Raw genomic sequence first — 26201 nt, 5'->3', positions numbered from 1 at the left:
CACCTGCTCCAGTGCTGCATTGCTGACCATTTTCGTCTCACCGTCGACCAACTCCTGCATCCAAAGACAGGTGGGTAGTGGCTCCAGGAACTGGACTTGGTCCCCTTCTTTTTCAGGTCTTCCTCTTTCAGGACCCACCTTTGGTTTCTTGCAATATCCTTCACTGAAGCCCTTTGGGGTAGTTTGGGGGAAATCAGTAACTTACCTCTTTCCTCTGGGTTGTTGGGGGGCACTCTGGTACTTACCTTTGGGGTTTCCTATTACCTCCAGCTCCCCTGTACTGATTCCACTTCTTGGGTTGGGACCAGACCTTCGCATTCCATTTTTTTAGTATATGGTTTGGTCTGTCCCTAGGCCTTCATCACTGCCTATTGCTTTTCACTGTTTTCTATTGCTTTTTATGCCAATTTCTGTTTGTTACTGTGCATATATAGTGTGTTTATTTATCTCCTATTGGAGAATTGCCTATCTAGTAATTTAGTATTTGTGTCACTAAAATAAAGTACCTTTATTTTTGTAACACTATGTAGTTCTTTCATGTGTGTGTAAGTGCTGTGCAACTAGAAGTGGTATTGTATGAGCTTTGCATGTCTCCTAGATAAGCCTTGTCTGCTCATCCACAGCTACCTCTAGAGCGCCGTGGCTTCCTAGACACTGACTACACTTCACTAATGTAAGGGTATACCTGGACCTGGTATAAGGTGATAATACCTTAGGTATTCACCACACACCAGGCCAGCTTCCTACAAGTATAATGCCTGATACCTATTTACACCTTTCTGGAGGCCCTCCAAGGAATGTAACACAGATGGTTTGAAAGCAGTTCAAATTAGAGGTGGGAAGGATAAAGAATAGACACGTAGAACCGAGCCAAGGGTCTGGCATGGCTCTAAGATCCCATGCACGAGCCGAGCCATGAAAATGTTTGCTACATAATTCTAGCAACAAACTTATAAACATATGATAAAGACTCGTCAAAATTCAAGAAAGTGTATTTCTTTAAGATGGGGAAGGGGTTCACCTTACTACCTAATATTATCTCACAGTACTGAGAGTTAATTATCAATAGTGATATATTTAAACATAACTTAGAAAAACATGCATGCCTTTCCTTCTCAGCCCTGACAACATTGCCATTAGTGAACCAAGATGCAAGTCAGTGTCATGTATAACCTATATGTGGCCTAGATTCTTATTATAGATGGAGCAAGAAAGTTTTGATGCATGCGGTTTTGCTGGAAAAATCAAGCTACATTTACAAGGTGAAAAGCAAAGCACCATTTGATACATTCCTTGGTATACCCCCAATATATCGCTTCCACATCATCACCATGTAAGTTAGGTGATTGCAATAGATGACTGCGGTCATTGGACAATGTAAAAGTAATATTAACATTCTACTTCCGGTGACGACATAGTGGTAGAGGACATGCAACATATGCAGTATTATTGCAAGTTCATATCATTGATCTCAGTGCAGCTTCCTACAACCCATTGCTTCTTGCGGAAGTGCACTGAGCAGCCACAAGGAAAAACGTTGATGCGCAAGATAAGCAGTTCAGTTTGGATTATGATTCTAGAAAGAATGCCTAAGTGTGTCAACGTTTGTCAAAAATGTTCTCCAGGAGGTGCCTCTGCACCTCTTCTTTGAAGTTCACTGCATTGATGTTCTACTCTAAGAGGGTGAATGTACTGATGGTTAAAGTAGAGAAGTGAAGCTTGGGGTGGGACCATGAGAGCTTGCATAATTTTTCAGATAACATAATGCTTTTTTATGATGGTTGCCTCTTGTGATATGCCCAGGCTACAATGTTTTTCAAAGTGTTGCAGATATCTTCATACAGCCTAGCGGATGATAGTCTAAACTCAAATTAAGGCAAGCACGAGTCACCGGGGAGTTGAGGGCAACTGTGCTATCATTTCATGCAATGCACTGCTTGAGAGGGAGAGAGCGCAAGACAACACCATATTGATAAAGATGTGGCGCTGCTGCTCTCTTGTCAAGTGATGGGTCACACTCAGGCTGCTAGTGCCCCACACACCGTTGTGCCATAGTGGCAAGGGGTGTGCGTGAGCCTGGAATATGTTCTATATTGGGAAGCTCCCCTTCTAGTACAAAATACTTTGCTCAGATTAACTTTAAAACTTTTCCCACTTTGTGTGTGCTGTAAAGTGTGGTACATATCCAAAGTTTGAAACGTTTGGCAAAATTAAAACATTTGTCATATTTTGTCTCTGCCTCGATAAATCATTTATTTTTATTTGACCGAAAGCCTTTCCATTTTTAGTAGATTTAAAAGTGGTCAGTTTTTTTGCTGTATATTATACTGATAGGCTAGCCTTTTCTTTGTCACAACTGATATATTCATATGTCTTGGGCCAAATACGTTTGTTGAGTGGAAAAGTTGGGATCAAAAATCAGACTCTGTGGCCCCACAGCCAACAACTTAAGATCATCTTGTATCAGAAACTATTCTGTTGCTGCATCTTTAACACATGTTCAACAGGTAGTTATTTTAAGGTTTCCTATATATGGGTGTGCACGTGTGGCACCAAGTGCGGAAGAGTGTGCCCTTTCTTGGCATACAATGGAACTTTGTTTGTGGCAGCTGTCCGGCACAGTGCCTGCTGGGTATAACTGTGGCTGTCCTCTAACCTTTTCTAATCTCTTCCAGCACCTCCGGAGTTTATCCAGTGGCCGCAGTCGGTGAGCAAGCCGCCAGGCAGCAGTGCCATCTTCACTTGTGTGGCACAAGGCGTGCCCGAGCCACATCTACTGTGGCTGAAGAACGGCAAGATCCTAACACCAGGGGAGAACGTCAAACTCAGCAACAACAACAGGTGAGTTGTCCAGTGTGAAGAGTAGCAGAACTTCAGCAGTCCTGAAGAGCAAATTGTAGTTCTCGTCCAAAAAATGATGGGCTGGATTCACCAAGATAACTTACACTCTTCAGTAATTTAGACTTTTGAATAAGTTTACTACTATTTGCTTATTCACAAATTCTCAGTTACCATTACAAAAAAATTGTAAGTCCAGCAGCATACATGGCCATAAAAATAAACCCCCATAGGAAATAATGTTAAATTATTTCAAATACTTAAAAATATAAATAAGTATAATTGAACATTTAAAAATAGCAGTATATATTTATTTTTTTCAATTATTAACATAAAACTAAATTCATTTTTTTCCATGCTTAAGTTTTTTTTGAAATAGATGTGAATTCTTTTTTTAATGTAACCATCAATTATTTTTTTAATTTAATATATTTACTTAATTAAAGCATTATTTCAGCATTAATAATTGACAGAGGGGTGGCCAGCATTTGGCTAAAGCCGAATACAGCACAGTTTTTTAACGGCATAAGTCCAACCTGGATAAACTCCCTCTATATATAAAAGCAATGACAACTCTTTTATAAATGTGTGCATCCTCGGTTATTTTAATCGTCTTGATGAATGCGTATAGTTTCAACTACAGAACATACGATGTATTGTATGGATCCTTAGAACCAGCTAATGTAAAATTTTCTACAAACAATATTTTGATTTAAATGTACGAAATAAAAGTTTGGAAGATAAAGTACTTTTTAACAAACCAGAATCAGAATTTACTGAATGTCTCATTTAGCCATCCAGGCTTTCAGTCGGTAAATGTAAAACTATTTGGCCGAATTTCAGAATTTGGCAAACTTCGACTCGGTATCAGTTCGAAGTAAACATCTCATCCCTAGTGCCATTCTTTTACGTACAGACCAATTAAGAGCTATGGCCCGAAATATTTTAGGTACATGTGAGCTTTTCCCAAAAAAGTACTGATTTTTAACAGAGAGCATGCAAGTGTCTGCCTTCCAGCTGTCCCACTGGTGCAGGGCTGATTTGATGAAAACTGTAACCTGCCCGATGAAGAACATTAGACTCACCCGTCCACCTGTTCTCTCGCCTTCACCCCCCCCCCCCCGTACTCGCTTCCCTACTCCCTCCATCCTTCTCGTCTCCCCACCACCTACATCTTCGCCTCTCAGACTTGAGCGCTCTAGTCCTTCCTTCCTTACTACTCGCTCTCTTCCTTGTTTACTTCTTCCTACCATCTCGAATTCCATCTTTTCTCACCTTTTCCCTCTTGCGCCCCTCACTGTACCTCTCTTACTAGACTTTATTCCTTTGCCCCTTCGTCACGTATTCCTTTTTTCACGTTCTCCCTTCCATTATTGATTACTTCCTTCTTGTGACATTCTTTTTTCCACCTTTCTTCCACCTCCACCCTCTCCCACCCTCACATCCTTTCGCCTTCTCTTCCTCACTCAAACTCTCTTCCAACGCTGTTTCTTTACTTCTTCCATTGTTACTCCTTGCTCGCCCTTTCTTCTTTTCTTCATTACATCCTGGCTTCATACTTTTCCCTCTCCTTCCCGCCCCCAGCTTTCTTTTACTCCCTTTACCCACCTTCTTTCTTATGCGGCCCATGCCAGGTTTCCTCTTTCTTCCCTTTTCATGTCCATCCCTGCTCTTGAGTCGTTCTTTTCTTCCACCATTGATTGTTGGTGCTAGACAAATCGCAAGATAAAATAACAAAACCCCCACCTACCCCGTTCCTTCCCTCTTACCCATATCCTTCTCTCCCTCTCCTCTATCGGTCCTTTGACCTGCACGTCCCTCGGACCCCCTTTCTGCACTTGGGGCCTGATGTAGGAAAAGTTAGCGCCTCCTTTGCGTCATTTTTTATGCAAAAGCGGCGCAAACGTACAAAATATAATTATGTTTTGTAAGTTTGCGCCGCTTTTGCGTAAAAAAACGATGCAATGGCCCCAGGTATCATTCATTCTCTATCTCTTTTCTGGGATTTATCGCAGGCCAGAGCTTCCACCCATAACTTTCTCCATACCCTTATTCTCAGTGGTGCTCCAGTGTGGGAATGCAGATTTGCACATTAATTACCAGAGATGGTTTCCATCTCTCTCTGATGAAGCCACACATTTCCTGCGCCTTCTTCCCCAGCACTGGCGACACTCAGAATACAATGGATAGAGATAAATGGGCAGCCAGTCTATGGTAGGCCTCATGCACACATCACTGCTTCAAGGGTTAATGTCCATCAGACCAGAGCAAGGCAGTGGGATTTTTAACTTGGAGTTCAGCTTAAATATATACTTTGTATAGCAAATTAAACGTTTGCCTTTTGTTTGGGTGCTGGTCCTCCCTGCTGGGTGATGCCTTGTTGGCATATACACCATCTCTCATTTTAGAGGCCTAAGGGAGGTTATGCGACTTTTGGCTTCATGATGCTGACATTTGTACTTTGTTCATTAAGCTTTTGCTCTCTTCCTCATCTCACCTTAGCACACTCATGATCCAGCGCATCACCTCCAATGACGAAGCCATCTACCAGTGCATTGCTGAGAACACTGCCGGCACCAACCAGGCCAGTGCCAGGCTTGCCGTCACACTGTCTAAGGAACTGCCCAGTTCGCCAGAGGACATCAAAGCCACACCTGTGTCCACCACTGAGATCCATGTGACCTGGGCCGTTCCGCCACTGGAGGTGACTGACGGAATCATCGGATACGTTCTCCACATCCGCAAGGCTGGAGGTGTGTGAAAGTCAATGACATGTTTATATTGCGGTTCCCTGCATTTGAGGAATAGAGAGGTAGATATAAGGAAGTGGAGGAGCAACATATGGCGATCCCTGCACCTGAAGTGCACGAAGATACTGCTAAACATCTGGTAGGGAACCCTGAGGAGGAGATTGCTAGACTTTTGGGAACTCAGGAACAGTGAGAGAGAATTATGCTCTGAAGATCATACTCTGTGTAGTAAGCTGACTGGACCTGGAACCCTGTCCCGCCATTTCAAAGTTCTTGCCTTTAGATCAGATCCTAAAATAGTCCACTCACAAGGGCTATCCTACAAACAGCTACTTCTTTATTAGATCTAACAACCAATAACACATGCACTACGCCGTACTGTGCGTCATCAGAAGCACAATAACAGATCCAAGAATTTGGTTGTGGACATTGCTGATTCTCTTTCACTTACAAAGAATGTACAGCCCTACTGATGCCTCGCCAGGGACATGAAAGTCTTTCAGACAGCATGTTTCTGATACAGATGCCAGACTTCTTTGTGTGATGCTATGATGTACTGGTTTGGGGATGTTGTGAATGTGTGGACTGGACAATACCTAGAATGATTCTCGGGGAATGTCACTCCTCAAGAATACTTTAGATGTGTGCCCCAGTTTAGTGCAGTGCCTTTCTGCTTTCCCATGGTGACTATGCATGCTAATCTCCACTGGAACTGCTAGTCCAAGAGTCCAGGCTTTGACATCCTGAACAGGCCTGGGTCAGCCAAGCGCCTTATTCAACGAATAGAACCTTTGTATCAGGCTCTCCAAGAATTATGGAGTTTCAGAAAAGAAGCTGAGGTGCTTTACCTTATTCTGATTTGGAGCTTTCACAAACAGTGAGCCTCCAAGTTAGTGGGACAATCAGCACAGCTAATCGTGCAAAGATGTGGCAAATGATTATATGTATATGTTTGATTTACGTCTCATAAGTTAGGGGTATGTACTTGCTTGAATAATGTCATCTGTACAGTAGGTGGTAGTAATCCATACAACAACTGATCACTTTGGTTCAATGTAAACCAATTTCACCCACCGCCCAATGTACTATTACTACACATATTTCTTTTGTACAACACCTCTGTTTGAAATGCTTTAGCTGTTAATTATAAAAATAAAGACCGGGTAAGGTCCTTATAATGCCAGTAGACAGTCTCCTACTAAGTATTTGAGCCAAAGCATTTAATGCCCAACCCCATACCATCAACTCATAAACTCAGACTTTTTACAATGCTGTCTTTATCATTTTCAGAGCCTGACAGCCGTGAGTTGCAGGAAGCTGTCAGTAAGACCACCTTCAAACATGTCTTTAATAACCTGGATCCTTCTACCACCTACTCCATCTACCTGAAGGCCTACTCCCCCCTTGGTGCCAGTAAGGACTCTGAAGCTGTCCTAGCTACCACTATGGGAAGTGGTAAGATCAAAGTTCTCTTACTTTCTCATAAGTCAATGTGTTTTGTTGAAGTGCGGTTCTATATAGTTATAACTATCTTGAAGGCATTCTCTTATGCACCCACTTTCTTCAGTTCCTGCAGCTCTCAGCTTTTTCACAAAGGTGATCAACTCCACCGCAGTGCAAGTGTTCTGGGAGCTTCCCACAAAACCTGGCAAGATTGAAGGGTTTAGGCTTTTCCACCGTAAAATCCCATCCAGTATTTTTGAAGGACCACTGATTCTCTCCAGCTCTGCAAATGCATTTATCTACACAAACCTAGGTAAGAACAGCCTGTTTGCAAGCTAAACCTCACTCCATTGAACCCTCCGACCCACTATTGTCCTAAGCTCCACCTATGCTTTGAATCTGCCTCATTTATCTCTGACATCTATCATACGTTGCGTCCATTCATCTGCCTCCCAATCTCTTTGTTCACTGATCTATCTATCTCCTCTATACACCTTCCCCATGATCTCAAAGTAGGTCTCTTCATAACCACTTGCCTATCCGATCATGGAGGTTAATCTTGATTTTACATTCAGGCGTCTGACACACATGAATCTTTCATTTGAATGTTGTCTTTACACACCGATGACCATTAATTTATCCATGCCTCCCTTCCCATGCACACTGTTGTTCAATCTTCTCATCTATCTCACAACCCCTAAAGTCTTGTCTTTACCATCCATCCTTCCTTCCTTCTCTCATCACTGGCACCATTGCCATAGCTCATCCTCTCTGCCCAACTATCGCTCCGTGCTCACTCTATTTGACTATTTTCCTCTGATTAGCTGCATCACTGCCTATCTCTACTCTGTCCAGCCAACTCTTAATTGACAGTAGACTGTTTATTCACCAATTGATGCTTAATTTTCTGCCACTTCTATTTCTCTTCTTCACCCACAAATGACTATTCATTCCATTCCCCCTCATTTCTGTTGGTCAGTCTATGCCTGCATATCCTTGTCACAGCTTTCTGTGCTTCTCTGTTTTCACCTACTGTATCTTTCTAGTCATCTCGACCAACTATGCCACCATCAAACTTCATGCTCCGCGCCATCTATCTGCCCATTCTGACGTCTTATGACAACCTAAGGACCCGTTATAACCTCCCTAGGACTATTTGACCCATTCGGACCATCTGTAGGCCTGTTCTCAACTCCGTTGGAGTATATTTGTCCATTCACATTTGCCCATGGGCGCCTATCAACCTGTATTCACTATTGGCCCGTTCTCACTTCACATTGGCCATGCACAAGCCAATTCCCCCCCCCTTCATGTGACCATCCATGGATCCATTATCAGCTGCCCTTGGACCAGCTATCAGCTTGCTCTCAACTTCCTGTGACCATCTATTGTCTGGTTTTCTCCTCCATGTGACCATCTACTGCCCGGTTCCCACCTCCCTGACATAGTCTGTGAGCCCACTCACACCTCTCGAGAACCATCTATTGGCCTGTTCCCACCTCCATGGAAAGATCTATTGGGCCATTCCTACCTCTCTGGGACAGGCAATTGGCCCTTCCCTGGGACCATCTCTCTCATGTCTTATTCTGCTCTACCTTCTCAGTATTACACTATTTCCAACTACATGTTCATTCTTTTACACCTCTTTCTCTGTCATTTTATCACATTGTGTTCACCTAACCATCCTTTGGATCCTGTTTATTTGTTGGTTCTTGTGACCCTCTATTCATCATCCAGCCTCTCTTTTAATCGCTCCACACATCCATCTCACACCTAGCTTCTCTACCCACTTTTACGTTCCCTTTCCCAACCCAAATTTCCATCTGTCTCTCATTCTCTAACCAGACCTATCATAAGCCTTCTTGTCAGGTCAATGTTCTCTCCCTCCATGTCACTCCTTAGCATTGACATATTTTGCCTCTGCTACATTCAGTTTGTAAACACACAGCCCTTTTTCGTTGTCTCAGCGCTTTATCCCCACGTTTGATGCTCTGCTTACCTAAGCCTTTCTTGGGCCATACCACCATCCTTCCAAACACTCCTTCACACTGTCCTTTACTCTGTCCTATCATCCACAGGCTCCTTCATCTCATCCTCCCAGTGAGGACATGTGTATTTCTGGCCATACACTGTCCATCTCAACCTATCTTGCATAAGTATCTCACTGCTCAGTTTCTATTAGTAAGTGTGCGTCCTGCATACTCATGCTTCTAGGGTCTCTATGTTGGGTGCGTGTTTTCATAAATTCCCAGTCTATAATGAACCTCGTCCTAATGTCACTGCATTTTGGGTGTATGGCCTGTGGTATATAACTGTGAAGTTCGCTTCAAACACCCTTTTGGGTCCGTACATTGCGTCTCACATGGCCTGTTTTCTGAGTTTATATAGCGGCGTCTGCACTGGTGCACTCAAGATAATGAACATAATTTTAGTTGTTAAATTCCATGCTGTGCTAGTCCGCTGATCCATTTCTTGGGATTCCATGCTCTTTACTTTCTGCCCGCAAAAGACTGAGTAACAGCTTATGTCCCTATGAGTCTATCCTTATTTGTAGTGTTCTCCATTCACACTAAAGGGGTTGTCTACTTACTGCTTACTTGGGTACTCACAGTGCCCAAAGCAATGTTTTGATTTGCTTACCATTAAAAAGGCCTGTGAGTGCAGCACAAAATTGTGCAGCAACACGCAAACCCTTGTGCACCTGTTAGTAAATTTAGGTGAAAAATCTCATTTGTTAGCATCTTTTGTTTCAAAGGTCAGTCTAGGTGTGTGCTGTGTAATCATAACGTCACCATTTTCTGAAAAATTCTCTGGCTTCTAGTCACATGTCTATACTGGCATATTTTAGCATTAAGGTCATGTCCATTGTATCAGTCTGCCAATGTTCTCGCCTCTTGTCATGTATACTTACTCTGCAGTAAGGCTGAGTGAATTACCAACTGTACATAGAACCGCACCTGTGTCTTTCTGATCCTCCATTTTGTTTCTATACTTTGCAGAAGCCTCAGCTTTGTACGAAATCAAACTGGAGGCCTTTAATGGTAACGGCGTGGGAAACAGCACCATGCGTTTTGTATCCCTGAAGGAGAACGCAGAAAAGCTGGGTGAGTAAGGGTCACTGTGACAAGTTTAAAGGAGATGGGAAACAGTCATTTTACCCATGGGACTTATATAGGAAGACAGTGCTTAGCTTGTGCTGGCGATTGCAGGTGGTGGGCACTGGCATTAATCTCTGGGGACAGGACCTATTTTTCATCATCCGACTGACCCAGAGAAAGGAAGAGAGAAGTTCAGAACAGAGAGAAAGTAGGGAAACAGTGAGAAAGAACGAAAAAGTACTTGTAAAAACGAGGTAAAGAAGCAGAATTGTTGGTGGTGGAAAAAAGAGTCTTTTGAAAATGACCCTTTCTGCAGGGTTATCTCCAAACATTTTGCCTTTCTCCTCCTATTTTTCTGACCCTCTTTTTGTTGGCTTTAGGACTCTGGGCACTATACCTCTGCTAATCAGTGCTAAAGTGCATGTGCTCTCTCCTCTACAACTTGGTATAATGGGCTTACACCTCTTTGGCTTATTTAATTTATCTGTAAGCCCCTTGTGAAGTGGTATACCATATACCCAGGGCCTGTAAATTAAATGCTACAAGTGGGCCTGCAGCGCAGATTGCCCGCCCGCCCGTCCGTCCGTCCGGACAAGAGTAGCCTTTTAAACCTGTTTCATGCCTGCCACTGAGCCTGCCACCGCCTATTGCTGCATTAGTGTGCAGCGCTTTCCTGCCCAGCATGGAGGGTGAGGGTAAGCCGCAGCCAATCCCTCCCCCACCACCCCCACCCCCAATCTAGCAATGTCCTAAAATAACATGCCCACCTGATAGCTGGGACAGATAGCAGGGGGCGGCCTGGACTGTATGAGGCTTCGACTACTGGGACTTTTCCTGCTGGTAGCTACTCCACAAAGGAGTATTAGATATGGGGTTGTGCGTACCCCGCAGGAGGCATTGTGGTTCAGGTTCTGAAGGCACACTGAGTATTTTGTGTGCAATTATGGTGCATCTCATTTCTTTTGACTCTGATTTACTCAGGATAACAAGCTTCTCTTCAGGTCTTGCATGGTAGGCATAGTACTAGGAAAACTGCTTGATTCATATGGTGACCGCTATAACCTATATGTGGTTGCCATGTATGTCGTACTGATTCTTGTGTAGTCATTATAATAAGCATTATAGCTGCACTCACAGAGTTTCCCTAGTATCTATAATTCAGGTTGTTTCACCAGAGGAACCCTTCACGTGCATTAGTGGTGTTGCCTAATGTATAAGGTCATAACCTTGGCACTATCATGTTACTCAGCTTTACTGTAGTAATCACATTTGGTATTATGTTATTGTCCAGACCTATGTTTACAATATAAGAAACCTATATATGTTTTATAATCCTGTGAGGAGTCTATTCTGGGGTGTATTTATTGTGTCACTGGTGTATGTGTGTGTTGTGCAAACACTTTACATGTTGCCTCTGGGAATAAGCCTGATTGCTCGTGCCAAGCTACCAATGGGGTGATCAGGGGTTATCTTAAGTGTGTAATTCCCTTGACCTGATTAGATTGGCGGTTCCTGCCTAGCTTAGGTGCCTTCCCAAACCAATCCGTGAATCCAAACTAGGCAGGCTTAGCACATGGCATTTGAGCATGCTGTTGACGGACTCATAAGAAGAACTTTGGATCCTGCATTTATTCTACAAATTGAGCACTGTGTTAGGATACACCCTTTTTCTACCTAGTTATTAAATCATGTTGTCGGTGCTCCCCCCTCCCCAAGATGATTGTATTAGCACTGCAGCTTTTATTTGACTGTGTATGCAGTATGTATGCAAGCTCACGTCCCCGCAAAGCCCCACAGGAGTTGTAAATGCGCCTTTTGTTCAAGAAACTTAACTGCTGTCTCTGTTGTTTGGACACCCCCAGTTGCCACCTGCAGATTTATGAAGCCCAAAGGCCATGTTTCACCACAGACATCACTTCCACCCCTCCCCAAGCCTGATTGCCCTTTTCCAAGTCACATTCCATGAAATTGTGCAGATCTTCAGGAGTGTAGGCATGTCCCCACAAGGGGTCTCTGGAACAAATGCTTGGCCACAGAGAAAGGAGGCCCCCGGGGGGAGCTAGAAACAAACGTACGCGTCTTTCTCTCTGGTGCATACTAGGAATATGTTTTTGAAACCAGTTTTATTTAAGGGGAACTGGTCACTCAAATAAAGATTTTTGTCAAGCAAACCTCCATGGATTCTGCTGCAGACAACTCTAGACACAGTTGGCTATACAAACGTTGGTAATGTCTTTAATAAGAAATACACTGATTTCTGCAGCAGATTCAGGCTTTTTATGTGGAGCCACTGAAGAGATATTTATATTGTAAAATTATGTAACCTCATGGTGATCATACTGATTTTAGGAATACTGCACCATAGAATGCAATTCACTTTAAAATTAAGAATTCTATGCAAGTTTTCTATTAAACATCTGTTTGATATGAACAACTTTAAATATTGCTATTAAACTTTCTCCTAACACCATTGACGCTCAAGCCATGGCAGACAGAGCGTAGGATGCCATCTTGTGCTGTCTCTCAGTTGTCACCACCTCTCCTTACTCGTACTGTTCCACCTTGCTTCCTTTACCTTGGTGCACAGAAACAGCCTGAGGGCGACACACGCCATCTAACACACCACCTATAAAAGAATACATAAAAGAATGACACCAGCATGGCCTTGGATCAATCATAGCCTTGAATTGATCTTCCACACAACAGCTATAGACGTCACTATGTTAAAGGTTGCCAGCACGAAATGGGTATGAATATCAGTAACACAGTAGTGAATAACCAAACAACATTCAGCAGTACAAAACAAAACAAAGGAGATCTCCAAATGTGATTGTGATTAAAACTGTCTTTTTCCAGCAGGTGAACATCCCGTTTGCCACTGCAACCAGGAAGGAGAGACATCTCTGGCTGGCATTGTGGTGGGAATCCATATTGGAATGGCCTGCATCATCTTCTGTGTCCTCTTCCTCATGTTTGGGTATCGCAAGAGGTAAAACCTGTTGTCATGAATGTTTATTTGTGTTACTGTAGCTATCATTATATCTATGTACTAACTCTGTGTAAGGTCTGTATGGTCGAGCCCAACAAGATTTTGAGTTGAGGTGTTCGAAAGCCTTTACCTGGTTTACTTTCATATACATTTTTTAATGAGCTTTCACATTCACAATGGTGAGCCTATCACTTATTCTTTGTCTTCTTTTCTTGTGGACATTTTATTCGTGCCTTTATCACAAATGAACTGGACAGGGGGAGGATGAACGCCATCGTTTTAATAAACGTTGGGGCAGTCTATTGGTCTTTTAAGTGGTAGCTTTCGGTTCCTGTTCATATGTTGGCGGACCTATTTACTAAAATATAGTACAATGCAGCATAGATATCAAAGTTGTTGCGTTGCGAGTGAAAGCAGCACCCTGCCATATTTATTAAAGTGCACTGGTACACAAATGGGCTGCCTAGTGCCACGCACACACCTTTGCAATTTCCAGAAATGCAATAAATATCCTTTCAAGATTTTGCGCTACCATAAAGTCGTGCAAAGTTATGATAAATCTGCCCAGGGTGTTTATTTAAAGGTTGCTGCATTGGCTGTAACTAGAAATTTGTAATCACTGTGTCCACAGTATATCACTAAGTCACTATTTTTCTAGTGCTGTCTTTAAAGTCTCAAAGACCATAGCACTTCAAGAAAGTCAAGTTTGTTGTTACACTAGAAAGGTGGACTTCAACTGCCACCTCACCTCCACTCCATCTTCACAACAGCTAAGGCTAAAATATGATGTGTGCTATCTCAATGCCACCTCCTTCCTGAAACAGATGAGTGGGCCCGTCCTCACTGGCATCAAGCTTCAACAATCATTTGCAATGCAATGGGTCTCACGTTTGCTCCAGTTGAAGCTATTAGCATTGTAAATTCGTAATTGGACTTTTCTTGCCACTTAATTTGAAAATGAAAAGTAAAACAGTTGACATAAGCAAGCCGATTCAAAGTGCCTTGAGCGTGAACAAGGGACACAAAAAGAAAAAGAAGTTCTCTTGCATTCAAACGTATCAGCAATTGTGCAATTATCCATGTAACAGGGGCAGTCTGCAAGACGGTAACAAAACCGCCTCAAGGAGGGACAGACATAAAGCATTTAACAATTGTAACAAAGGGTTTTTGAAAGGCAAGCCCAGGAACAAGTGAAACTGATGGGCGTGGTTAAAAGCCCACAGTACTTACAACAGGTCAAAGCACTTGCACACTCGACCTAATAAAAAGAAGCCAAGCTTGTCCCAGCAGAACTTCCAACCCTACAAGACTCAATCATAGATGCCATTGGTGGGTAGCCAGCAAACATGCATGGGTTGACTTTGAAAACCAAACCCTCAAGCAACAGCTGTTTAATACGTTTTTTTGTTAAAGCTTCAACATCACTCCTCACAGACCTCCATGACACTGACGTAGTTTTCTGTACCATATACTGTCCAGATGGTTATGATGTTTGAGGGTACAGTGGGTCCAAAAAAGATTAAGCACTGAGGAGCAATCCACAATCTTACTTATTTTAGACATTCTCCACCTGCGAATAACCTAGCATTTCTTCACCTATTCAGAGGACTCCCAGTCACTTGAAATACCATTCTCAAACAGCCTCACATTTCAACTTCAGGTGCTGCAGATTCTGTTTCCTAAAATGTTTTGTAGTTCTGTGTTTCAGTTGAGCACCAAGTTTTTGTGTGGGCTGTGCTATGTTTTGACCGTGCACCCCAAGTCTTTAATTATCTTACTTTGGCACTGCCGTGCAAATATTGCCATTTATCTGCTCGGCAGGGCTGATCTATGTTTTGATTGTGTTGTTATCTCATGCTGCCTTGAGTATTAACTGTAACATGATAGTCTTCAGGTTGACTGCTGCTTTGGTGATACTGTGACAACATCTTGCATTGACTAGGTATTATGACTGTTTTTAGCCACGCTCTTTCAGTGCCTTAGAATAGCTGTGTGTGAACTACGGTTTGATCAACTTGGTTAGCTGAGTTTGGTTACACTATGATAGGTGGTAGTTAGTGTAGTTTCAGTGTGCCTTCAATCCAAGGTTGACAGGGACCTCTGGGAGTATCTGAGTGGCCAGATCAAGCAGGTGACATTGGAGCCCAATCCTGATAGGTGGTCACCTGGCTACTTCAGGGCTATTTAGGGTCTCTCTCTTGGGTAGGTCCTCAGACTCAGCTTGCAAGATTCCAGCAGGAGTGCTCTGCAAACTTACTTCGACTTCTAGTCACTGGAATCACAACTGGACCCTCCAGGAACTGACACTCTGCATCCACAATGAAGACTCTGCTTGCTACATTGTTTACACGGCTCCTTCCAGCTTCTGCAACATTTCCCCGGTTGTGCATCCTCTGAGGGTGGCAAGTCTTCAGTCTGCCTAAGAAGAAAGAAGGAATCTCCCTTGGAGTGAAGGAGTTACTCCCCTGCATCAGCAGGAACCAACTGCAACGACGACCAGCTGCGTGGATCTCCTCTCCTTCTGAGCTGCGCAGATCCTGCATCACGGGTTGTGGTCCGGATTAGCCCTCTTGGTTCTTTCTGCCAGCTGTCCAACTTTGGCGGAGGTAAGCCCTTGCCTTCCCATGCAGGACAGTACCACCGTGCACTGAGTCTCTTGCAGCTACCAAGGCCTGTTTGCATCTCCTCCAAGGGATCTTCAGGCTCCATGTAGACCCAGCCCCCAGCATACCGTCCTGCAACACACAGCCCTCTGCGTGTTTCTCCTGCGGCGTGGCACCCTTCTCCAGTAGTGCTGTGTAGGCTTCTCTGTGCCTCCATCCTGTGGGACTCCTGTGGGTGCTGCCTCTGCTTGTGTGGGCTCCCTGGGTCACTGAGGGTCCCCTCTGGTTCCCTCCCTGGGTTGAGTCATCCTGGGCCTTGCTGGTTCCTGGCAGCTCCACCTCCCACCAACTGCGACATGTGCCTCTGCCAAGGCTTGTTTATGGAATTCCCGCACCAACACCTAACTGCATTTATTCCAGCATGGGACGTCGTCTGAATCCTCCAGGAACTCTTCAGTGACTCCAGGGCTGCAGTGCTGACCTTCTTCACAACACTGTCGATCAACTCCTGCATCCACAGCTGGGGAGGGTAGTAGCTCCTACTCCTTCTGGACTCTTCTGTGACTTCTGGATTTGGTCACTCTCTTCCACAGGTCTCCCTCTCCAGGAATCTACCGCTGGCCTCTTGAAGACTTGTCTGGGTGTTGCATTTTCTTCTTTTTGGGTGGTTTGGGGAAAATCTAGTAATTTACTCTTTTCCTCCTGGAAATATATATATATATATATATATACAGAAACGGCACTTACCCAGTGTACATCTGTTAGTCGCATCTAGTGTTGGGCTCGGAGTGTTACAAGTTGTTTTTCTTCGAAGAAGTCTTTTCGGAGTCACGGGATCGAGTGACTCCTCCTCTTGTTTACAGTGCGCATGGGCATCGACTCCCATTGCTAGATTGTTTTCCCGCAAAGGAAGGAGTGATAGAGTATAAGAATACAAAGAGATGTCCCTGTCCATCCGGGGAGGAGGGAGGGTGCATGTGAATCTGCAGCACTACATGCCACGAACAGATGTACTCTGGGTAAGTGACATTTTCCGTTCGATGGCATGTGTAGCTGCAGATACACATGTTATGCACAGACTACAAAGCAGTTAGTCCTCCCAAAAAAAGCGGTAGCTAGTCTGTAGGAGTTGAAGTTGTGTGAAATAGTGTTCTTAAGAAAGCTTGGCCTACAATGGCTTGTTGCTGTGAAAAAAACATCAACACAGTAGAGTTTTGTAAATGTATAAGGAGTTGACCATGTGGCTGCTTTACATATAACAACCATTGATATGTTTCCTAAAAATGCCATTGACACACCTTTCTTTTTTGTAGAATGTGCTCTAGGAGTAATCAAAAGTTGTCTTTTTGCTTTGATATAGCACCTTCGTATGCATCTAACAATCCATCTTGCTAAACCTTGTTTTGATATAGGATTGCCTTTATGTGGTTGTTTGAAAGCAACAAAAAGTTGCTTTGTTTTTCTCAAATCTTTGGTTCTGTCAATATAGTACCAAAGGGCTCTTTGGAGATCTAGGGTATGAAGAGCTCTCTCTGCCACAGAGTCTGGCTGTGGAAAGAAGACTGGCAATTCCACTGTTTGGTTGATGTGAAAAGGAGATACTACTTTTGGTAGAAATTTTGAATTTGTTTTAAGTACAAATTTATGTTTGTGCACTTGGAATTAAAATGTTCTTCAAGAGTGAATGCTTGTCTTTCACTAACTCTCCTTAAAGAAGTAATTGCTACAAGGAAGGCGACCTTCTATGTTAAAAATTGAATTTGACAAGAGTGCATGGGTTCAAAAGGTGGTCCCATGAGTCTGGTAAGTACGATATTTAAATTCCACGATGGAACAGGTGGTATTCCAGGTGGAATAATGCGTTTTAATCCTTCCATGAAGGCTTTAATAACTGGAACTCTGAATAGAGAAGTATGTTAAATAGTCTGTAAGTATGCAGATATTGCAGTAAGGCGTATTTTGATGGATGAGAAAGCTAAATTTGATTTTTGCAAATGGAGTAAATAGCATACAATATCTTGTATAGATGCTGTAAGTGGATCAGTGTCTTTAGATTGACAGTAGTAGACAAATCTTTTCCACTTGTTTGCGTAACATTGTCTAATAGTAGGTTTATGTGCTTCTTTAATTACTTCCATACATTCTGATGGAAGCTTTAGGTAACCCAACTCTAAGACTTCAGGTGGGGTTTGGGTGCCTTATTTGACGTTTGTTCTGTGTTAACAAGTCTGGTCTGTTTGGAATGAGGTACTACAGACAGATCTAGGAGTGTTGTGTACCAGTGCAGGCGTGCCCATGTTGGTGCTATTAGAATCATGGTGAGTGATGTTTGACGTAGTTTGCTGACCAGAAAGGGAAGGAGTGGGAGCGTAAGCAAATTGCCCATTTCCATATTGTTTGGGCTAGTAGGGACAGTTGTGATTAATGCGTCCCACCCTGTTTGTTGAAGTAATACATAGTTGTCATGTTGTATGTTTTTATTAGAACAGTCTCCTGTTTGAGAAGCGGTTGAAACGCTTTTAGGGCAAGAAATACAGCTAATAATTCTAGGTGGTTTATGTGAAACTGTTTCTGCTTGGCATCCCATTCCCCTTGAATAGTATGATTGTTGAAATGAGCTCCCCAACCTATCATGGATGCGTCTGTTGTGACTATGGTCTGAGGCAAAGGTTCTTGAAATGACCGCCCCTTCATTAGATTGCTGAGATTCCACCATTGAAGGGACATATGTGTTTGCCGGTCTATCAGCACCAGATCTTGAAGTTGAGTGTGTGCTTGAGACCATTGTTGTGAGAGGCACTGTTGTAAGGGTCTCATGTTTAGTCTTGCATGTGGAACTATAGCTATGCAAGATGCCATCATCCCTAGAATCTTCATGATAAATCTTACAGTTTATTGTTGATTTGGCTGTATTTGTGGTATAAGATTTTGGAAAGCTTGTATCCTTTGTGGATTTGGATATGTTAGGGCTTTTTGAGTCTTTAGAACAGCATCTAGGTAAGGATGTACTTGTGCTGGTTGAAAATGTGATTTTTGGTAACTGAGAGTAAACCCTACCGTATGCAAGGTTTCAATCACATATTGAGTGTGTTGTTGGCATTGTGTAAAATTGCTTTATTTTATTAGCCAATCGTCTAGATATGGAAAGACGTGGATGTGTTGTCTTCTTAAGTAGGCTGCTACTACTGCTAGACATTTTGTGAACACTCTTGGAGCTGTTGTTATGCCGAATGGCAACACTTTGAACTGGTAATATTTTCCTGCTATGACGAACCTGAGGTATTTTCTGTGAGCTGGATGGATGGGTATTTTGAAATACGCATCTTTGAGGTCTAAATCTTGTCTTTGTACTAGTGGAATGACATCCTGCAGAGTTACCATGTGAAAATGTTCTGACAGGATGTATAGATTGAGAGGCCTGAGGGTGCCATCTATTTTGGGAATGAGGAAGTACAGTGAGTCTATTCCTGTTCTTTGTTGAGAATGTGGAACCAATTCTATTGCTTGCTTTAATTTTAGAGATTGTACCTCTTGTTGCAACAGAACGCTCTGTTCTAGGGACAATTTGTGGTATCGTAGTGGAATGTTTGGAGGGGTGGAGATTAATTTTAGGCAATAGCCATTGCTGATAATTGATATACCCAATTGTCTGTGGTGATATTTTGCCAATCAGAGTGGAATTGCTGTAGTCTTCCTTCCACAGGAGAAGTGTGGAGTGGAAGGGTAGGAAATAAGTCACTGCTTAGGTGGTGTAGTGGCTTGCTTTGAGGTTTGGAACTTGCCTCTGTTCCTGAAATATTGTCCTCTATAAGACCCTCTAAACCCCCCTCTTTGATATTGGATTTGTTGTCCCTGCTTTGTCTTGGAGGTAGAAGCATCAGGGGACTGTGGCTTAAAACCTCTCTAAAATGGGGTCTGTGAAAGAAGCCTCTATATGGTGTGGTATCTAAAGTCCCCATTGTTTTTGCGGTATCTGAGTCTTTTCTCAGTTTTTCAATAGTGGTGTCTACTTCTGGGCCGAATAGACGTTTATTGTCAAAAGGCATATTAAGTATTGCCTGTTGAATTTCTGGTTTAAAACCAGAGAAGTGTAGCCATGCATGCCTTCTAATTGTAATGGCAGTATTGACACTCCTTGTGGCTGTATCAGCAGCATCAAAAGTAGACCCTATCTGGTTATTGCTTATAGCCTGTCCCTCTTCCACAACCTGTTGTGCTCTCTTTTGATGCTCCTTTGGGAAGTGCTGTATAAGATCTTGCATCTCGTCCCAATGGGCCCTTTCATATCTGGCTAGAAGTGCCTGAGAATTGGCAATTCTCCATTGGTTAGCCGCTTGTGTGGCGATTCTTTTGCCAGCTGCGTCAAATTTCTGACTTTCCTTATCAGGAGGAGGTGCGTCTCCTGATGACTGGCTGTTTGCTCTTTTTCTTGCCGCACTGACTACCACTGAGTCTGGAGGGACCTGATGTGTGATATGGTCTGGGTCCGTAGGGGCAGGCTTATATTTTTTGTCAATTCTAAGGTAGGCTCCTTAAAAATTTGCTCAGCATGTTTAACCATTCCAGGCAACATCAGGAGACACTGGTACCTGGAGTGAGTGGAAGACAGTGTGTTAAATAGAAAGTCTTCCTGGAGTTCAGAATGCATAAGCACTCCATGATAAACCCCTGCCCTAGAGATTACTTGAGTGTAGGCAGTGGTGTCTTCTGGAGAAGGTTTAGATCGGTAGAGGTCTGGTTCATTGTCCGGAATGGGATCAGGGTCATAGTGATCCCATGGGTCTACTGTATCTCCATGTGAATATAATGAATGTGTTGGAGAAGGCAATGGTGGTGGACTATTGTGAGGTGAAAAAGAAAGCTGTGGAGAGTGAGAAGTAGGGATAGGTGCTGGTTTCTCCTTTTGTTTCTGCACTTTTGCTGGCGGTTGAACAGAGTCTAACTCCTCTAGAAAAGCCAGCTTTCTTTTAGTCTTTAAAGGAGGTGCAGTGATGATTCGTCCAGTCTCCTTATGTATATGGATTCTCAATTGTCTCTCATCCATAACCTCTAATATTGGCTCAATCTCAGTCTCTTCTTCAGAAGCTATGTGAGATTCCAGCATGGGCTTTGAGATTTGCTTTAATTTTCTTGAAAGTCCCTGTTTCTCTGCGTATGAGGATTTTTTTCAGCTCCGAAGTTTTGGATCTTTTTCGGTCCCGAAAAAGTAGTCGGTTGTTTCGGCTCTGAAACCGAGTGTCAAATTTTCGACTCCAAGGAATGAGGTCGTTCACTGGAGTCTGAAGTGGAAACTTTAACCGATTTACTTGACTCTGAGGTGGACGGAGGCGTGGACTTTTTCGACACTAAATTAACTTTTCTGTGGCTATGTCTTTGTTTCTTCAAGATCATAAGACAACTTGCTGTGTGTGAGCTTGTTTTTTGAAGTGCCTAATTTTGTCTAATGTCAGCAAAGGATTTGTTGCTGTTCTGCTACACCTCTATATGGGTTTACCTTGGCTGTGGCTTAAATGAGCTTCCCTTTAGTTGTAACTTGGTCTTAGCTGAATATTGTGCTTTGACTACGTAAGATCTTGTATTTAGTTGCGCGATGGGTCTTTCCACATATCAGCAATGGCCTCTAGCATGGCTGCGTTCACATTTCACTGTGTTTGTGTCCGAGTTCAGCACTGGGAGTATTTTAGTTGTCTTCTGTGTGAACATATGTTAGGTTGTGCCTCAGTATTCTACCGGATGTTTTCTTTTCTTTCTTTCTTCAGTTTCTTAAAATTAGTTCAATCCAGCATTGGTATAAGGACAGTGTGGATTGGGTCATGAGTTTGCCTAGATTTTGGATGTTTCTTTAACTTTTCAGAGCTCAGCACCTTTTGTTGAACAAGTTACTTACTGAGGTAAGTTGGCTCTGTATATACTATCTCAAAGTGAGAGATAGTGTGCACAGAGTCCACGGGTTCCCCTTAGAGGTTTATACTGTAGTGGCAAAATTAGATAATACTAATGCTCTATTTTGTGGTAGTGTGGTCTAGCCGCAGGCTTATTAGAGGGTAGTGTTAAGCATTTATTGTACACACACAGGCAATAAATGAGAACACACACTCAAACACTTAACTACAGGTCAATAGGTTTTTATATAGAAAAATACATTTTCTTAATTTATTTTTAGAACCACAAGATTCAAATTTTAGGTAAGTTTATAAATTGTAAGGTACTTCACACAGGTAATTATAGAACTTTTAAAACAGTAGTACACACATGTTAAAATGGCAAGTAGCTATTTTAAAAGTGGACAGTGCAAAAATCAACAGTTCCTGTGGGGAGGTAAGTAATAGTTTTTCAGGTAAGTAAAGCACTTACAAGTTCAGTCTCCTGGGCATAGGCGCCCTCTGTTGGTGTTCAAGGTAACCCCAAAGCCACCGCACCAGCAAGCAACACAGGGCCGGTCAGGTGCAGAGGTCAAAGGAGGGCCCAAAACATAGGCGCCTTTGGAGAACAGAGGTGCTCCGGTTCCAGTCTGCTAGCAGGTAAGTACCTGCGTCTTCGGAAAGCAGACCAGGGGGGTTTTGTAGAGCACTGGGGGGGGGGGGGGGGGGGGGGAGCGACACAAGCACCAAAACAAACCCTCAGTGGCAAAGGGGTGGCCGGGTGCAGTGTGCAAAGTAGGCGTTGGGTTTTGTTGTGAAAACAATGGAGGGACCCGGGGGTCATTCTGGCGATGCAGGCAGGGCACAGGGGGGCATCTCGGACCAGCCACCGACTGGGCTAGGTTGAGGGCCACCTGGTGGTCACTCCTGCACTGGTAGGTGGTTCCTCTCAGTCCTGGGGGCTGCGGGTGTAGTGCTTGGTCCAGGTGTTGGGTTCCTTTGTTACCAGGCAGTCGCGGTCATGGGGAGCCTCTGGATCCTCTCTGCAGGTGTCGCTGAGGGGGTGCAGGGAGGTCTACTCAGGGTGTTCACATTGTTGGAGTCACCTGGGAGTCCTCTCTGCAGTGTTGGTTGTCCTGAACTCGAGCCGGGGGCGTCGGGTGCAGAGTGGGAAGACTCACGCTTCAGGCGGGAAGTGGGAGTCTCTTTAACGTCAGTTTCTTGTTGCTGTTTTGTAGTTGTTTCTGGACAGAGCCGCTGTCCTCAGGAGGTTCTTGGTCGTTTAGGTGCAGGTCAGTCCTCTGAGTCCTCAGAGGTCGCTGGTCCCGCTGGATGCATTGCTGTGCAGGTTCTTTGATTCTCGAGACAGGCCGGTAGGACTGGGGGCAAGTCAGTTGTTGTCTTCATCGTCTCTGTGGGGCTTTCAAGTCAGCAGTCCTTCATCTTGTTGTAGGTTGCAGTAATCTGATTTCCTGGGTTTAGGAGACTCCCACTTCCCGCCTGAAGCGTGAGTCTTCCCACTCTGCACCCGACGCCCCCGGCTCGAGTTCAGGACAACCAACACTGCAGAGAGGACTCCCAGGTGACTCCAACAATGTGAACACCCTGAGTAGACCTCCCTGCACCCCCTCAGCGACACCTGCAGAGAGGATCCAGAGGCTCCCCATGACCGCGACTGCCTGGTAACAAAGGAACCCAACACCTGGACCAAGCACTACACCCGCAGCCCCCAGGACTGAGAGGAACCACCTACCAGTGCAGGAGTGACCACCAGGTGGCCCTCACCCTAGCCCAGTCGGTGGCTGGTCCGAGAAGCCCCCCTGTGCCCTGCCTGCATCGCCAGAGTGACCCCCGGGTCCCTCCATTGTTTTCACAACAAATACTCAATTTAGGGGTGTGTTTAGGTCTGGGGGGGCAGTAGCCAATGGCTACTGTCCTGGAGGGTGGCTACACCATCTTTGTTCCTCCTCCCTGAGGGGAGGGGGGCATATCCCTATTCATATTGGGGGAATCCTCCAAAACCAAGATGGAGGATTTCTTAAGGCAGGGGTCACCACAGCACAGGACACCTTAGGGGTTGTCCTGACTGGTGGGTGACTCCTCCTTGTTTTTCTCATTATCTCCACCGGACTTGCTGCCAAAAGTGGGGGCTGTGTCCGGAGGGGTGGGCATTTCCACTAACGGGGATGCCCTGGGGCACTGTAACAACAGGCATGAGCCTTTGAGGCACACTGCCAGGTGTTACAGTTCCTGCAAGGGGCTGGGGGTGGGGGGGGTGAGGAGCACCTCCACCCAGTGCAGGCTTTGTTCCTGGCCACAGAGTGACAAAGGCACTCACCCCATGTGGCCAGAAACCCGTCTGGTTGTGGCAGGAACTGGTCAACCTAACACTAGGAATTGGACTGGTATACAGGGGGCATCTCTAAGATGCCCTCTGTGTGCATTTTTCAGTAAATCCCACACTGGCATCAGTGTGCATTTATTGTGCTGAGAAGTTTGATACCAAACTTCCCAGATTCTAGTGTAGCCATTATGGAACTGTGGAGTTCGTAACTGACAAACTCCCAGACCATATACTCTTTATGGCTACCCTGCACTTACAAAGGCTAAGGTTTGGCTTTGACACTGTAGGGGCATAGTGCTCATGCAACTATGCCCTCATCTGTGGTATAGTGCACCCTGCCTTAGGGCTCTAAGGCCTGCTAGAGGGGTGACTTACCTATGCCACAGGCACTGGGTTGAGGGTATTGCACTCTGAGGGGATTGCCATGTTGACTTAGTCATTTTCTCCCCACCAGCACACACAAGCTGTGAGGCAGTTTGCATGTGCTGGGTGAGAGGTCCCCAGGGTGGCATAATACATGCTGCAGCCCTTAGAGACCTTCTCTGGCCACAGGGCCCTTGGTACCAGTTACAAGGGACTTATCTGTGTGCCAGGGCTGTGCCAATTGTGGGAACAAATGTACAGTTTAGGGAAAGAACGCTGAACCCTGGTTAGCAGGATACCAGCACACTTTCAATCATAACTAGCATCAACAAAAGTAAAAAAGTTAGGGGGTAACCATGCCAAGGTAGACATTTCCGTACACTTAACATCTGTAACAATATATCTGGTAGACATATTCTAGTTGCAGGTTCCTTACCTTAGAATTTTCCACCAGGCGTCAGACTGGATCCGAGATTTTTCTTCGAGCAGTACCCCCTGCGTGCTGTCAGGTGGCTCGGTCGACACCCAGGGTGTCGTTGGCGTCACCGTGATGACACTGCGTCATATACAGGCAACACCCCGGCACACTGACGTCAGTTTCTTTTCACAACTTTTCACACCAGTAGCGCAGAGCCATGAAGAATACTGAGAATGGTGTGCCAAAACTAGGGCCTTTAAAGAGAAGTTCCTGTCCCTAAAAATCAGTTAGCAGAGCGGGGAGTATGGGTGGGTTAGTAATGAATTTGCAACTAGGATATGTGTCTACCAGATATTTTGTTACCAAAGGTAAGTAACTTGTTATTCTGATAGAGACTTCTAGTTGCAGATTCCTTACCTTAGAATAGATACCCGAGCAATACCATCCCCGGTGGTGAGCTGCGAACTAAGATCACACCAAAAAGTCCTTCAAGGCAGAAGTAGCTGTCTCTGCAGACCTGACTATCCAGGAAGTAATCTTTAGTGAACGTGTGCAAGGATGCCCACAAAGCTGCCTGGCAGATATCAAGGACTGGAATTCTGCGTGCTAACGCCGTGGTAGCAGCAGTTGCTCTGGTGGAATGAGCACGGAAACCTTCAGGGGGTTGTTTTTTCGCAAAAGCCTAGCACGTTTTGATGCAGAGGACTACCCATCGCAAGATGGTCCTTTTCTGCACCGCCCTTCTTTTCTTCACACTCACATAACCCACAAAGAGTTGATCGTCCACCCAGAAATCTTTGGTACGATTGAGGTAGAATGCTAATGCTCTTTTTGAATCCAGGTGGTGGAGTCTCTCCTCCTTATGAGAGGGATGTTGGGGTGCGTAAAAAGTAGACAAGGTGATTGATTGGTCTATATAAAAACGTGCCACCGCTTTGGGAAGGAAGCCCTGGTACAAAGCACCACTTTGTCACGATGGACAGCTAAAAAGGGTGGCTTCGAAGAGAGAGCCTGGAGCTCACTCACTTTGTGAGGAGAGGTGATGGCAATCAAGAAGGCAGTTTTAAGAGTAGAGAGCCGCAGCGGACAGGTGTGGAGCGGCTCGAAAGGAGCACACATGAGATATGTTAGGACCAAGTTCAAATCCCACCGGGGCATTATGAATGGGACAGGAGGGAACATGTGGGTGAGTCCTTTGAGAAACCTCCCAACAATGGGAGATTTGAACAGAGAAGGTTGGTCTGGGAGCCTTAAAAAGGCAGAGATGGCAGACAAATAACCCTTGAGGGTGCCCAGAGCAGAGCCCTGCTGGGCAAGAGAGGGAATGAAGAGGAGAACCTTCAAAAGAGTTGCCGAAACGGGATGAACAGACTTGTTAATACACAATGCCACAAATTTATTCCAACGAAAGGCGTATACCGTTTTAGTGAAGGGACACCTGGCTGCCAAGATAACATCACAGACATTGGGCGGAAGGTTGAAAGCTGTCCACTG

The 26201-nt window shown here is 44.4% G+C and overlaps 1 protein-coding gene across 3 annotated transcripts in view; it reads left to right on the top strand.

Moving 5' to 3' along the window:
- The window catches only part of LOC138268480 (immunoglobulin superfamily DCC subclass member 3-like), a 108360-nt gene that overhangs the window by 48305 nt on the left and 33854 nt on the right, over positions 1-26201 (top strand). Inside the window, exons 7-12 of one of the 3 annotated variants that reach the window (XM_069218186.1) lie at positions 2676-2841; positions 5341-5591; positions 6879-7043; positions 7156-7344; positions 10031-10135; positions 12989-13118. In XM_069218186.1, coding sequence (XP_069074287.1) covers positions 2676-2841; positions 5341-5591; positions 6879-7043; positions 7156-7344; positions 10031-10135; positions 12989-13118 — 1006 coding nt within the window. Of the gene's footprint in view, positions 1-2675; positions 2842-5340; positions 5592-6878; positions 7044-7155; positions 7345-10030; positions 10136-12985; positions 13123-26201 lie in introns of those variants that run through there. The other 2 variants (XM_069218185.1, XM_069218187.1) reach the window with 2 other exon arrangements.

The sequence above is a fragment of the Pleurodeles waltl genome, chromosome 12 (assembly GCF_031143425.1).
Source record: "Pleurodeles waltl isolate 20211129_DDA chromosome 12, aPleWal1.hap1.20221129, whole genome shotgun sequence".
Taxonomy (NCBI): domain Eukaryota; kingdom Metazoa; phylum Chordata; class Amphibia; order Caudata; family Salamandridae; genus Pleurodeles; species Pleurodeles waltl.
The sequence above is the reverse complement of the archived record's forward strand: the minus strand, read 5'-3'. Positions and strand labels throughout refer to the sequence as shown.